The sequence below is a fragment of the Salmo trutta genome, chromosome 4 (genome assembly GCF_901001165.1).
Source record: "Salmo trutta chromosome 4, fSalTru1.1, whole genome shotgun sequence".
In the NCBI taxonomy this organism is placed as follows: Eukaryota; Metazoa; Chordata; class Actinopteri; order Salmoniformes; family Salmonidae; genus Salmo; species Salmo trutta.
Genome location: NC_042960.1, coordinates 56,851,814 through 56,865,348, shown reverse-complemented (window position 1 = coordinate 56,865,348; position 13,535 = coordinate 56,851,814). Strand labels below are relative to the sequence as shown.

Genomic DNA, 13,535 nt, shown 5'->3' with positions numbered 1-13,535 from the left:
TCATCTGTGGATCTGTTGGGGCGGTATGCAAATTGGAGTGGGTTTAGGGTTTCTGGGATAATGGTGTAGATGTGAGCCATAACCAGCCTTTCAAAGCACTTCATGGCTACAGACGTGAGCGCTATGGGTCAGTAGTCATTTAGGCTACTTGGTGTTCTTGGGCACAAGGACTATGGTGGTCTGCTTGAAATATGTTGGTATGACAGACTCAGACAGGGAGAGGTTGAAAATGTCAGTGAAGACAATTGACTGTTGGTCAGCGCATGCTCGGAGTACACGTCCTGGTAATCTGTTTGCCCTGCGGCCTTCGGAATGTTGACCTGTTTAAAGGTCTTACTCACATCGGCTGCAGAGAGTGTGATCACACAGTCGTCCGGAACAGCTGATGCACTCAACATTTACATTTACGTCATTTAGCAGACGCTCTTATCCAGAGCGACTTACAAATTGGTGCGTTCACCTTATGATATCCAGTGCAGTGGAACAACCACTTTACAATAGTACATCTATATCCTTTTTTCTGGGGGGGGGGGGGGGGGGGGGGGTTAGAAGGATTACTTTATCCTATCCCAGGTATTCCTTAAAGAGGTGGGGTTTCAGGTGTCTCCGGAAGGTGATGATTGACTCCGCTGTCCTGGCGTCGTGAGGGAGCTTGTTCCACCATTGGGGTGCCAGAGAAGCGAACAGTTTTGACTGGGCTGAGCGGGAACTGTGCTTCCGCAGAGGTAGGGGGGCCAGCAGGCCAGAGAATGTTTCAGTGTTGCTTTGCTTGAAGCAAGCATTGAAGTAATTTAGCTCGTCTGGTAGGCTTGTGTCACTGGGCAGCTCTCGGCTGTGCTTCCCTTTGTAGACTGGAATAGTATGCAAGCCCTGCCACATCCGAAAAGCGTTGGAGCCGGTGTAGTACGATTCGATCTTAGTCCTGTATTGACGCTCTGCCTGTTTGATGCTTCGTCGGAGGGCAGAGCAGGATTTCTTATAAGCTTCCGGGTTAGAGTCCCGCTCCTTGAAAGCAGCAGCTCTACCCTTTAGCTCAGTGCAGATGTTGACTGTAATCCATGGCTTATGGTTGGGGTATGTACGTACAGTCACTGTGGGGATGATGTCATCGATGCACTTATCGATGAAGCTAGTGACTGATGTGGTGTACTCCTCAATGCCAGCTGAAGAATCCTGGAACATATTCCAGTCTGTGCTAGCAAAACAGTCCTGTAGCTTAGCATCTGCTTCATCTGACCACTTTTTTATTGACCGAGTCACTGGTGCATCCTGCTTTAATGTTTGCTTGTAAGCAGGAATCAGGAGGATAGAATTATGGTCAGATTTGCCTTATGGAGGGCCAGGGTGAATTTTGTACACGTATCTGTGTGTGGAGTAAAGGTGGTCTAGAGTTTTTTTCCCTCTGGATGCACATTTAACATGCTAATAGAAATGAGGTAAAACGGATTTAAGCTTCCCTGCATTAAAGTCCTCGGCCATTTGGAGCACCTGTTTGCTTATGGCGGTATACAGCTCATTGAGGGCGGTCTTAGTGCCAGCATCGGTCTGTGGTGGTATTTAGACAGTTACGAAAAATACAGATGAAAATTCTCTAGGTTGATATTGTGGTCTACAGCTTATCATGAGATACTCTATCTCAGGCGAGCAAAACCTTGAGACTTCCTTAGATGTCGTGCACCAGCTGTTGTTTACAAATATACAGTACATAGACCGCAGCCCCTTGTCTTACCAGAGGCTGCTGTTTTTCCTGCCGATACAGTGTATAACCCAGCAGCTGTATGTTATTCATATCGTCGTTCAGTCACGACCCGGTGAAACATAAGATATTACAGTTTTTAATGTGTCGTTAGTAGGATATACAAGCTTTTAGTTCGTCCAATTTATTATCCAGCAATTGTACAATAGTATGGAAAAGGCAAATTAGCCACTCGTCGCCTGATCCTCACAAGGCACCTCGATCTCCTTCCGCAAAATCTCTGTCTCTTTCTCCTGCGAATGACGCAGATGAGGGCCTGTTCGGGTGTCTGGAGTAAATATCTCTCGTCTGACTCATTAAAGAAAAATTCTGCATCCAAATTCAAGATGAGTAATTGCTGTTCGGATGTCCAGAAGCTCTTTTCGGTCATAAGAGATGGTAGCAGCAACATTACATACAAAATAAGTTACAAACAATGCGAAATAAATATCAAAATAGCACGGTTGGTTAATAAAACGGCAGCCATCCTCTCCGGCGCCATTACAACAAAACTCCTCGCCATTACAAATGTCCTCAATTCTCTGAATTTTGTTGATTTACTTTTCTTGTGAGGACTTCTGGTACGCACAAGTATCGTAAAATGTGTACACACACACACACACACACACACACACACACACACACACACACACACACACACACACACACACACACACACACACACACACACACACACACACACACCCATCTGCTCAGCCTGGGGTTGGACCCATCCCTTCATGTAAGAGTACTGATGCTGTCCTAACTGTAGCTGTGGGGCCTAACTGAAGGAATCACCACATAAGTATTAACCTTGCCTGTATTTTACGAGCACCGCTTACCGCCCCTGTCCAACATAAACAGGTGTGCTGGCAAAATGACTCCCTAGGCTAATGTCTCGTCTCCACATACAACTTTCACGTTCACATTATCTATTCATCTGAAATGATTTAAAGTTTCACTTACGTATAATTAGTAAATATCAATTGTCTAACACATTTACCCTGAAGAATATGAGTAAATCATCACTAACTATATATTACTGCTGAAAATTCAATGAATAGCACATTTTTTATATTCTAAGAGGTGTGCTCAAATTTGTCGCAAACAAAAACATCAACATTTGCTTGTAGATTATGACCCCTATCGTTGTCTTTGTTAGTCTCAATAAGGCAGTGATTATTTAGAATGAATATGCAACTAATAGATATTGGTTAACCATTTCCTACAATTATGCAAATGTTATGTAGCCTCCTGAACCAGCCTCTAACAAGTAATGTGTGTTAAAGTTAAAGTTTGAAGCCAAGAAGACTACATATAGTAAGTTGTACTGTTGAATAAATTAAGGTAATTGGAATCATTCTAAAGGGGGGAATCCAAGGTGAATCCCATAGATGAAGACTACACCAATAAAACAATGTAGTAAGATGCAGGGTAGTGGGCTAGTCAGGTATACTGAACGCAACATACAACAATTTCAAGGATTTTACTGAGTTACAGTTCATATAAAGAAATCAGTCAATTTAAATACATTGATTAGGCCCTAATCTATGGATTTCACTTGACTGGGCAGGGGTGCAGCCGTGGGTGTGCCTGGGAGGGCATAAGCCCACCCACTTCGGAGCCAGGCCCACCCACTGGGGAGCCAGGCCCGGCCAATCAAAATGAGTTTTTCCTCACAAAAGGTCTTTATTACAGAAAAAAATACTCCTACATTTCATCAGCTGTCCAGGTGGCTGGTCTCAGACGATCCCGCAGGTGAAGAAGCCAGATGTGTAGCTCCTGGACTGGCGTGGTTACACATTTTATTTACATTTTCTTTTACATTTAACCTTTATTTAACTAGGCAAGTCAGTTAAGAACAAATTCTTATTTACAATGACGGCCTACACCGGCCAAACCCGAACGACACTGGGCTAATTGTGCGCCAACCTATGGGACTCCCAATCACAGCCGGTTGTGATACAGCCTGGAATCAAACCAGCGTGTCTGTAGTGACACCTCAAGCACTGAGATGCAGGGCCTTAGACCACTGCGCCACTCGCGTGGCCTGCAGTTGTGAGGCCGGTTGGACGTACTGCCAAATTATCTACAATGACGTTGAAAGCTGCTTATGGTAGAGAAATGAACATTCAATTATTTGGCAACAGCTCTGGTGGATATTCCTGCAGTCAGCATGCTAACTGCATGCTCCCTCAAAACTTGAGACATCTGTGGCATTATGTTGTGTGACAAAACTGCACATTTTAGAGTGGCCTTTTATTGTCCCCAGCACAAGCAGCACCTGTGTAATGATCATGCTGTTTAATCAGCTTCTTGATATGCCACACCTGTCAGGTGGATGGATTATCTTGGCAAAGGAGAAATGTTAACAGGGATGTAACTACATTTGTGCACACAATTTGAGAGAAATAAGCTTTTTGTGAGTATGGGAAATTTCTGATATCTTTTATTTCAGCTAATGAAACATGGGACCAACACTTTACATGTTTCGTTTATATTTTTGTTCAGTATATATTTAAGAAGTCTCTGACTGGGGTCTGATGTTACGATCCCGGCTTCGCCATGCGGTCTATGATGTCACTCAGGCCTCTGCCTTTGAATAGCCATGTGTTCCTTGCCACTAATATCAAACAGATGATGCGAAACCTCAAAATGATGGTCTTTCAATAAGACAAGCAGTCAAAACAATGTAAAATAACTGATGAGAAACACCATTCTAACCTAACAGCAGATAACAAGCCATGTGATTTCGGAACTGGGTACAATACTGTGTTGCAACCTTTGTTGCACTCGAGGAATAGATCCAGTTCACTTGGCAAAAATAGTTTGTACCTATTTTCTATTGATTCCATTTACTGGAAGAACACTTCATGAGTTTTGGTGTGTTGTTCTTAGATCACAGAAAAGGATAACTTGCATTTTAGATCTGAAATACATTTTAGAGCTAATAAAGATCCTTGGACATCAGCTGATTTACCTCTCAGGAACACTGAAGTCAGACTAAGTGACATATTCAATCTGTATGGCGTTACAGCGTGGTTGCAATGTAAAGACAATGTTCCCGCGTTAGCAGTAAATGCCCGGCTCAATCGTAAATTACCGTAAAATGTATAATACGCAGTCTGTAACGCTTCAACGATACAGATTTAATAGAGTCTAAGATTACAATCAAATGACATAGTATACTGTAAAAATTCTTACATCACGTTACAGAGTGCTACCATACCAAGACAGACGGTTTCAGCAACACAGTAGTGCCTCAGGACTTTCTGATCAGCTCATCAAAAGCCATCATCCCACTGGGCACAGACGTCAATTCAATGTCTATTCCCACGTTGGTTCAACATCATTTCATTGAAATGACGCGGAAACAATGTTGATTCAACCAGCGTGTGCCCAGTGGGATGTAGCTCCAACAACAAACAAGACATGGTAGAATGGTTTAGAATGATGCATCACTCTGCAGACGTTTACATATGTTCCCTACGTGTCTCCCAGGCACACTGTAATTGATGTTCAGTGTCTGGAAGACAACAGTCCTTCCTTTCTTCTCTCTTGATCCCGGGAAAATCTCAAACATCAACTCAAACGACTCCTGACTCCTTGAATGTAACCCCCCCCCCCCTGGTTTTGAGGGGAATATTTTTTGCCACCCTCGCCTCTCTCCCCCACCGCAGCTGTGTCTTATCTATGATGGCCAGCCTCTGATCCTAAGGTTCTCGTTTGTTTCACAGAAGTTATAAATACTGGGTGGAGCCAGATCCCCAGATTCCCAGATCCCCAGATCCCCAGATCCCCTGATCCCCTGAGCCAAGCTGGAGGAATCTATAGTGCTTTTGTCAATTCATAAATGTTAAGGGAAAAGACAGAGGAAACCCTAGCACCTACACTGGTGTTTTTCCAGTAGTTCTGTGCAAGGCAGGACTAGCTAACATCTTTGTTACCTCTTTAGTGACCACCCCATATCTATTCTATATAGAGCTGGTCTGATACTTGAAGCTGACAGTTGGTTCTTGTGCCTCTGGGCTGGCTCAGGCCATTAGACCATAGGCGGTAACTAACGCCGCCCCATTTCCAGAAGCAGTGAATGAGGATGTTTGTCAGCTGAAGCAGGACAACACTGCATGGTCAATCTGTGCAGGCACTTCAATGGGTCTGAGCAGCAAAGTCTTCCAGAAAAAAAGTTTTGATCAGGAACTCACGAGGGAGGGCATCCAGCTTCCGGTCCTCTCTTCATCCTCTCTTTGCTCTCTGCTGTGGGCAACCAACTGGTCTCAAATGAGACTTGGCAGCCTTTTGGGCCTCTCTTATGTTCTTTAGACTCCGACTGTGTCTCAAATGGCACCCTATTCCCTATATAGTGCATTACTTCTTACCAGAACCCTAATAGGGTGCCATTTTGGACGCACCCTCAGTCATCTTTAAGTTAACGGATCTCGTTCTCTTGCCAAAGTCATGTACATTGGATCAGACCTCTCCCTGTTGTTTGTCCCCACTCTAAACTCTTAATCATGACCATAGATGTGGGCTGGTTACAGATACAACCCCTGTTCATCCATTCCCCACTAGTTTTCAATGACTGTGTTACTTTGCAACTCTCTCTCCCATCCCAGGCCCTGATTTGGAAAAGCAGACACGTCGCTCTCTACTAGTGTGAATTAGACCAGAAGCATTAGCTTGCAGAATATAACCCAATGAACTAATGATTCTGACACCTAAACAATAGCTGGTTTACAAGAAGGCACACACACAGCAAAGTCTGTTTTTCTATCTCATATTTTTTAATGACAAAATGTTTGTCAGACACAAATGGATTTATTTTTCTCAATCCAGGGTATAGTATGGGGAGCTTATGTTGTTCCGGTCCCCAGGGTTTCAGACAACTAACAAAACACATCTTACTTCTGCTCTGGTGCCTGGCTGTAATGCTTTTCACATAAAGGAGTGGGAGCGCCCACTAAATTAATAAAGTAGCATGGCCCTTTTCACAGTTATGTAGCGCCACTTTACATTAAGATCTGGATTCGAAATGTTGTCCAAGTTTAACACACAGCAACCATTTACACTTTTCACATAATAAAAAAAACATAATTTACGAGATTTGTTTTCAATAGCTGTAAGTTTGAAAGCTCTTTTTGTACAACGGTCAAAATATAACCTATTAATGTAATTATGCATTAATATTGTTTGTTTTTATACCAATTCACCCATAATCTTTAGAAATATAGACAGACACTTGTCTGTTTCAAAGCTGTAGATATACATATATCACATGTCAAATATACCATAAAACTCAACAATAATACCCATGGAGATATTGATTTTGACTCATAGTCATGTATAAAAATAGCAATGTTGACACCATTGATTTACAAAAAATGTATTGGATTTAAAAAGAAATGAAACAATATTTTGTTGTATAAATTATCTGGTAATATCTTCATATCTGAATTTTATTAAATACTTGCTGGCCCAAGTGAATTTCATGTTTATTTTATATTTATTTTAGGGATAATTAATTTGTTATATCAATCATATTGTCAATGCTAAAATACCAAGTTTTCAATTTTAAAGGCAACGTTCACCCAAATTAGTCCTTCACTAGGAAATGACTAGGCACATTTTACTGAACTCCACAATCTACATCACATCTATGGAGTTGATCGCAGATGACTGTAGGTGTACCTCCAATGACATTGAGTCTGTAAATTCTTAAACCCATACCGTGTACCTATGTTTGTCCCCTGTAGCTGCGCGCCTTTCTTTGTTTGCTGGAATCCCATACTTTTTAATAAAACGTTAATCAAATACAACCACCGACTGTTCCCTCGCATCGACTGAGTTGAGAAACCCATCTAGCAAATGACATGAACTTGTTAGCTCCTACAATGCTAATTTGAAGCTGTGGCTACGTAAACAAACCCAAGTCTTGCTCACTGACTTTCAGAGTCCATATGATAATTCATAGAAAAGTTGATTTAACCATCCACAACGAACAAGGGAACTAACCAACACATGAATTGGTTCAAAGATGAGTAGGCTATGGGTTTCTTCTTACTTTTTGATCTGATCTTAATTGGATTTGAATATTTTTTTTTTATTTAGCCTTTATTTAACTTATTGAATATTGACTATTAGAGAACACATCATCCCAGTTGAGGAAAAGACAGCAACACAAATCAAACATTTATGATTCACACCATTTGCTCTCCGCCACACGACTGATAGGTTAATCCTACGGTTGTACCTCCTTAACAGTATCCCCACACGTTCTCTCCCTCTCCCAACCCATTTTCACCAGCCCCTCTCTCTCCTAACCATTCTTTTCACTTGCTGTTTCCGGCTACACATGCACATCCTTATTCCATCCAGCCATCCCATCCATCTATAAAACACACTCAAAAGAACGACACTCTCGTTTGTGTCCAGAAACAAGAGGCAAACTGAGGCACTGCCTATTCAGCACAGGTCATTTGCATGGAGCTCCGCTTCCCCAGTGACACTGGATGCCAATGCTGCCAACACAGAGCGTATGGAGAGGGTCCAGAGAGTTAAGATAATCACTGTACTGGTACTCTATCAACATATAAAGGCGGTCGGAACACTTGAGAGAACACTTGAGAGAACTTATTGACGTCAATAATAGTATCTCATATCAAATGGTGATATATTGATGTACCGCAGGCCTACAGCCAGGAACCTGGGCAATGCATGGTGACTGAGTTAGACCAATTAATCAGATGATTGAGTGAGAAGGTTTATCTTCAGAGGCAGCTCTGACAATCCAAGCCAGACAACTCTAATTACCCAACATAAGAACTCCCAATGAGGCTTCACAAAGCCCCAAGACCACAGGTGGCTGGTGGAAGCTTAATTGGGGAGGACAGGCTCATTGTAATGGCTGGAAAGGGAAGAATGGAATGGTATCAAACACATGGTTTCCATGTGTTTGATACCAATCACTCCATTCCAGACATTATTATTATTACTATTATTATTATTACTATTATCCTCCCCTCATCAGTCTCTCTCAGACTCGCTGCCTGCATGTGACTGACTGATTCGGAGATGGGCTTCGAGAGATAATTCACTTTTGTTTCCTGCGTGCCATAACAAACACAAACAAAGCACAGATTACTATGAACATGTGTTGTATAAAAAATAATGTATTTACAATATTTAATGATTTATGCTTCCTTCATATCGCCAATAGCTATATTAAGGGTGGTTGGAAGTTCTGAATAAGGGGTATGTTTTATATAAATTCCTCCATTCCTCCTGACAGCTGGTGTAACTGAATCAGGTTTGTAGGCCTCCTTGCTCGCACACGCTTTTTCAGTTCTGCCCACAAATTCTCTATGGGATTGAGGTCAGGGCTTTGTGATGACCACTCCAATACCTTGACTTTGTTGTCCTTAAGCCATTTTGCCACAACTTTGGAAGTGTGATTGGGGTTATTGTCCATTTGGAAGATCCATTTGTGACCAAGCTTTAACTTCCTGACTGATGTCTTGAGATGTTTCTTCAATATATCCACATCATTTTCCTCCCTCATGATGCCATCTATTTTGTGAAGTGCACCAGTCCCTCCTGCAGCAAAGCACCCCCACAACATGATGCTGCCACCCCTGTGCTTCAAGGTTGGGATGGTGTTCTTCGGCTTGCAATCCTCCCCCTTTTTCCTCGAAACATAACTATGGTCATTATGCCCAAACAGTTCTATTTTTGTTTCATCAGACCAGAGGACATTTCTTCAAAAAGTACAATCTTTGTCCCCATGTGCAGTTGCAAACCATAGTCTGGCTTTTTTATGGCGGTTTTGGAGCAGTGGCTTCTTCCTTGCTGAGCGGCAATATAGGACTGTTGGTATAGGACTCGTTTTACTGTGGATATATATACTTTTGTACCTGTTTCCTCCAGCATCTTTACAAGGTCCTTTGCTGTTGTTCTGGGATTGATTTGCACTTTTCGCACCAAAGTACGTTAATCTCTAGGAGACAGAACACGTCTCCTTCCTGAGCAGTATGATGGCTGCGTGGTCCCATGGTGTTTATACTTGCATACTATTGTTTGTACATATGAACGTGGTACTTTCAGGTGTTTGGAAATTGCTCCCAAGGATGAACCAGACTTGTGGAGGTCTACAATTGTTTTTCTGAGGTCTTGGTTGATTTCTTTTGAATTTCCTATGATGTCGAGCAAAGAGGCACTGCGTTTGAAGGTAGGACTTGAAATACATCCACAGGTACACCTCCAATTGACTCAAATGATGTCAATTAGCCTATTAGAAGCGTCTAAAGCCATGACATCATTTTCTGGAATTTTCCAAGCTGTTTAATGGCACAGTCAACTTAGTGTATGTAAACTTCTGACCCACTGGAATTGTGATACAGTGAATTATAAGTGAAATAATCTGTCTGTAAACAATTGTTGGAAAAATTACTTGTGTCATGCACAAAGTAGATGTCCTAACCGACTTGCCAAAACTATAGTTTGTTAACAAGACATTTGTGGGGTGGTTGAAAAACGAGTTTTAATGACTCCAACCTAAGTGTATGTAAACTTCCGACTTCAACTGTATGGTCTTCTGCCAAAGAGGTTTTGGTGTCGCTAAAGATGTTTTGGTGTCACTAAATGTGTATTAGTAATATTATGAGAAACTGTCTGAGAGATGGTTTGGATAATTTTCACACTTTTGTCCCCTTGTTGCTGAGTTCATACTGTATCTAGAAATAGCAACAGGCCTGCGGTGGTTTCAATCAGAATTAGAACGCATATTAATTTGAAACACCTGCACCTCTAGTATCTGAGGAACACTCAACTCCGTTCTCTTATATCGAGACGGATATAAGCGGATAAGAGAACAGAGTTGAGCGTTCCTCAGCTACAGCTCTGGGTGACGTTAAATAGTTAGCTTAAGTCAGCAGACTATACCGGTTAATTACACTAGTATTGCATTGGAGTTGCACTTACATTGATAGCATAGTTGAAAACTATTAAGGACTAGATTTACATCATTACCACAATAAAACAGCACCTTCACCTAAATTGAGTGGTTATTGTTCAATATGCACAACCTATGATGACAGATCTGTCTATCTTATGAAAACCAAGAAAATGAGCCAAGAAAGAAACGGGCCCATCTGACAGGTAAACCTTGGGTCATCATAATCTCAAATAAGCAGAAAGCAAATATTATCTTATCAACATATGAAGGTTAAAGCTAGAATCCACTGTTGAAGCTATACCAAAGTGGTCACCCGCCTCTGTTTTGGGAAAAAGTTGAGGGATGGGCCTGGAGAAATGTAGCCACTCTGAAATTCATAGACAGAGCTATGGATGCAATGACTGACCATCCCTGATATCAAAATTATAGTTTCAATCATGTTTTAAGGCTATACCGTGTTTGTTTACGTTGTTAACAAACATTGGAGTAAAACAGGCTTATATTTGGGGTTCTGATAGGATGAGACAGTTGAACTAAGCTCATGAGGCATTTACAAGTTATATTCTTCAAAAATCAATGGTTATATACCATTAGTTTATAAGTCCAAAAATGGATGTTGCAACTAAGTATTCTAGCTTTAAGCATGACGAAAAGATTCTGAAAATAATGTTTGTTTTTGATCAGTGATGTATACTGATGGTTTACGTCAATGAAACTCTACATAGACTGACACTTGGTGTAGTATAACCACAACCAATGAATACAGATGAGAATGCCAACACAGCTTTGGATGCAGTGAATTACCAAAACTGTTGGCTAAAACCTAACATTTCCTCTCACGACCAGCAGACTTCACTCACTATCAGTCTTGTTTTTCTTTGATTCTTAGTCTTGTTTTTCTTTCCAATAAATTTCAAAAAGCAGTCAAATGGGAGATTATTTCTTTTTAATTTTGGTCGTTTCTGAATAGAAAATAATATCAGTGCACTCTACAATACATCCAGCAATATCATGTTTAAATAATTGAGGAAGGATCTTTGCGGTTAAGAGATGAGTTCTCTTGCTACTGTCTATGCTAAATAACCCAGACAGGATGTAGGCCTAATGTCTGCTGCATAAATGACTGCAAACAAAAGCTATGCTACAGCAAAATATAACCAATGTGATTGATTGGGATGTGAAATACCCTGTATTGTTGATTTTTTATGTAGTCAACACACCAGTAGCAATGAAACCATTTTAGAAAAAGGGGAATTGATAGTGGGATGGGGCCATATTCTAAAAGACACGCATTATCTTCAGTCAGAGTTTTCTAAAAAGTAATTTTTACACTTAGTACAAAAAAAGACATTTCTACCCGTTAGTGCTTTGTTTTAAGATACTATAACATAAATAAACAATTTATTTTCAGTGTTCAAACAGACAGTTCCAGTGTGACTGGAAAACTAACATACTCCACCGTATTCCAGTTGGCAGCAGAGGGCTTACTATAGAGACTTCTCCACTTTCAATGCGCCCCAAGGCACCACACTTACACAGCGTTCTTCATGTCTACACAGCTCCAAAAAGAAAACACCTCAAGTTTGGGGGCTCAAATATTCACCTCTGTTCTCTCCGTCTGTGGAAAAAGAAAGTAAAACTCAAAAGTTCTCACTAAAAGACTTTTAGAGTCTCATGCCAGTCTCATCCCTCAACAGTTACTGTCATTTTCTACCACATCTCCAGAGTCTGTCTTTCTGTTCCATGAAGAAGCCATTCTGTGAAAAAAATAACTACAAATCCCAGAGTGCAATGCACAGTTCCCATCCAGGCACCATTTGCTTCCTGTAGTCCTAACTTTTACATCAGTACATGATCACACATTATTCTTTCTCAGTCAGTCAAAGATTTTAGTATTATTACCTATTGATATTTAGCCCTCACTTTTCTTTTAAAAAGCTCATATAGATTCTGCTGTGCAAAACGATGCCATGAAGAGCTGATATTGAACATTCCATTCCTTTTTATTTTTAAATCTCTCACTATTCCTGTTCCAAGACATTCCTCTGGGGGTCTTCCTTGTCATCCAGCTAGTCCTGCCACGCCCCTCCCAATCATAGTACCGTACTGTAGGTCCGTTATGTCATGCCCCTTTATTTGCAGGTAAACACCTCCGTCCTCTCGCTGCATGTGTTGCACTTGACGAAGCAGCACCACTGGAACTTACAGTTGCACTGCCACACTTTGGTGTACTGGTGCGTGTTGTAACCCCGGCCACAGCACATGAGGTCGCAGCCGTCCGTGTGGGGCGAGGTGCGGTTACACAGCCTCCCCTGGGTGCCAACGCTCCCCGTGGATGCGTCCTCCTCGCAGTAGTTGGGCGACCTCTCGATGTAGACGAGGTCGGTCTCCATGGGCTTGCGGTAGCCCTGGGTCTTCTTCACCTTGAGGAAGGTGGGCTGGCGTAGTCGGCTGGCCCGGACCACCTCCACGTGGACCGCCTGGTTGTACTTGTCTTTCAGGACGTAGCCAATCTCTCGGAACTTGGGCAGGGTCGTCCAGCAGGTTTTGGTGGTGCAGGAGCCTGATACACCATGACACTTACACTCCAACTTCATCCGCTCCTCCAGGACCTGCATGGACACACAGGGATAGAGGAGGTTACATGGCGTTAAATTACATTACTAAACATTACATAACATTACATGGACAAACAAGGGGAGAGAGTCATACATGACATTTTATTACTGGGGTAGGCCCAGTGTTGAAATACAGAGATGACCTGACTTGGGTGGAAAGAGAAACCAAAAGAAACCCAAAGGGTGAAGAGGTTGCTAGCTAGCTCTGCTGCTGAATGAACGATGGAAAAAA

General features: G+C 41.8%; 1 protein-coding gene across 2 annotated transcripts in view; it reads right to left on the bottom strand.

The window, feature by feature from the left end:
- Positions 1-11,614: 11,614 nt before the first annotated feature.
- LOC115192675 (protein Wnt-7b) overlaps positions 11,615-13,535 on the bottom strand; it is a 46,913-nt gene continuing 44,992 nt past the window's right edge. For both annotated transcript variants that reach the window (XM_029751433.1, XM_029751432.1), the window contains exon 4: positions 11,615-13,297. In XM_029751433.1, the coding sequence (XP_029607293.1) occupies positions 12,818-13,297 (480 nt within the window). In that variant the 3' untranslated portion in view covers positions 11,615-12,817. The remainder of the gene's footprint in view (positions 13,298-13,535) is intronic.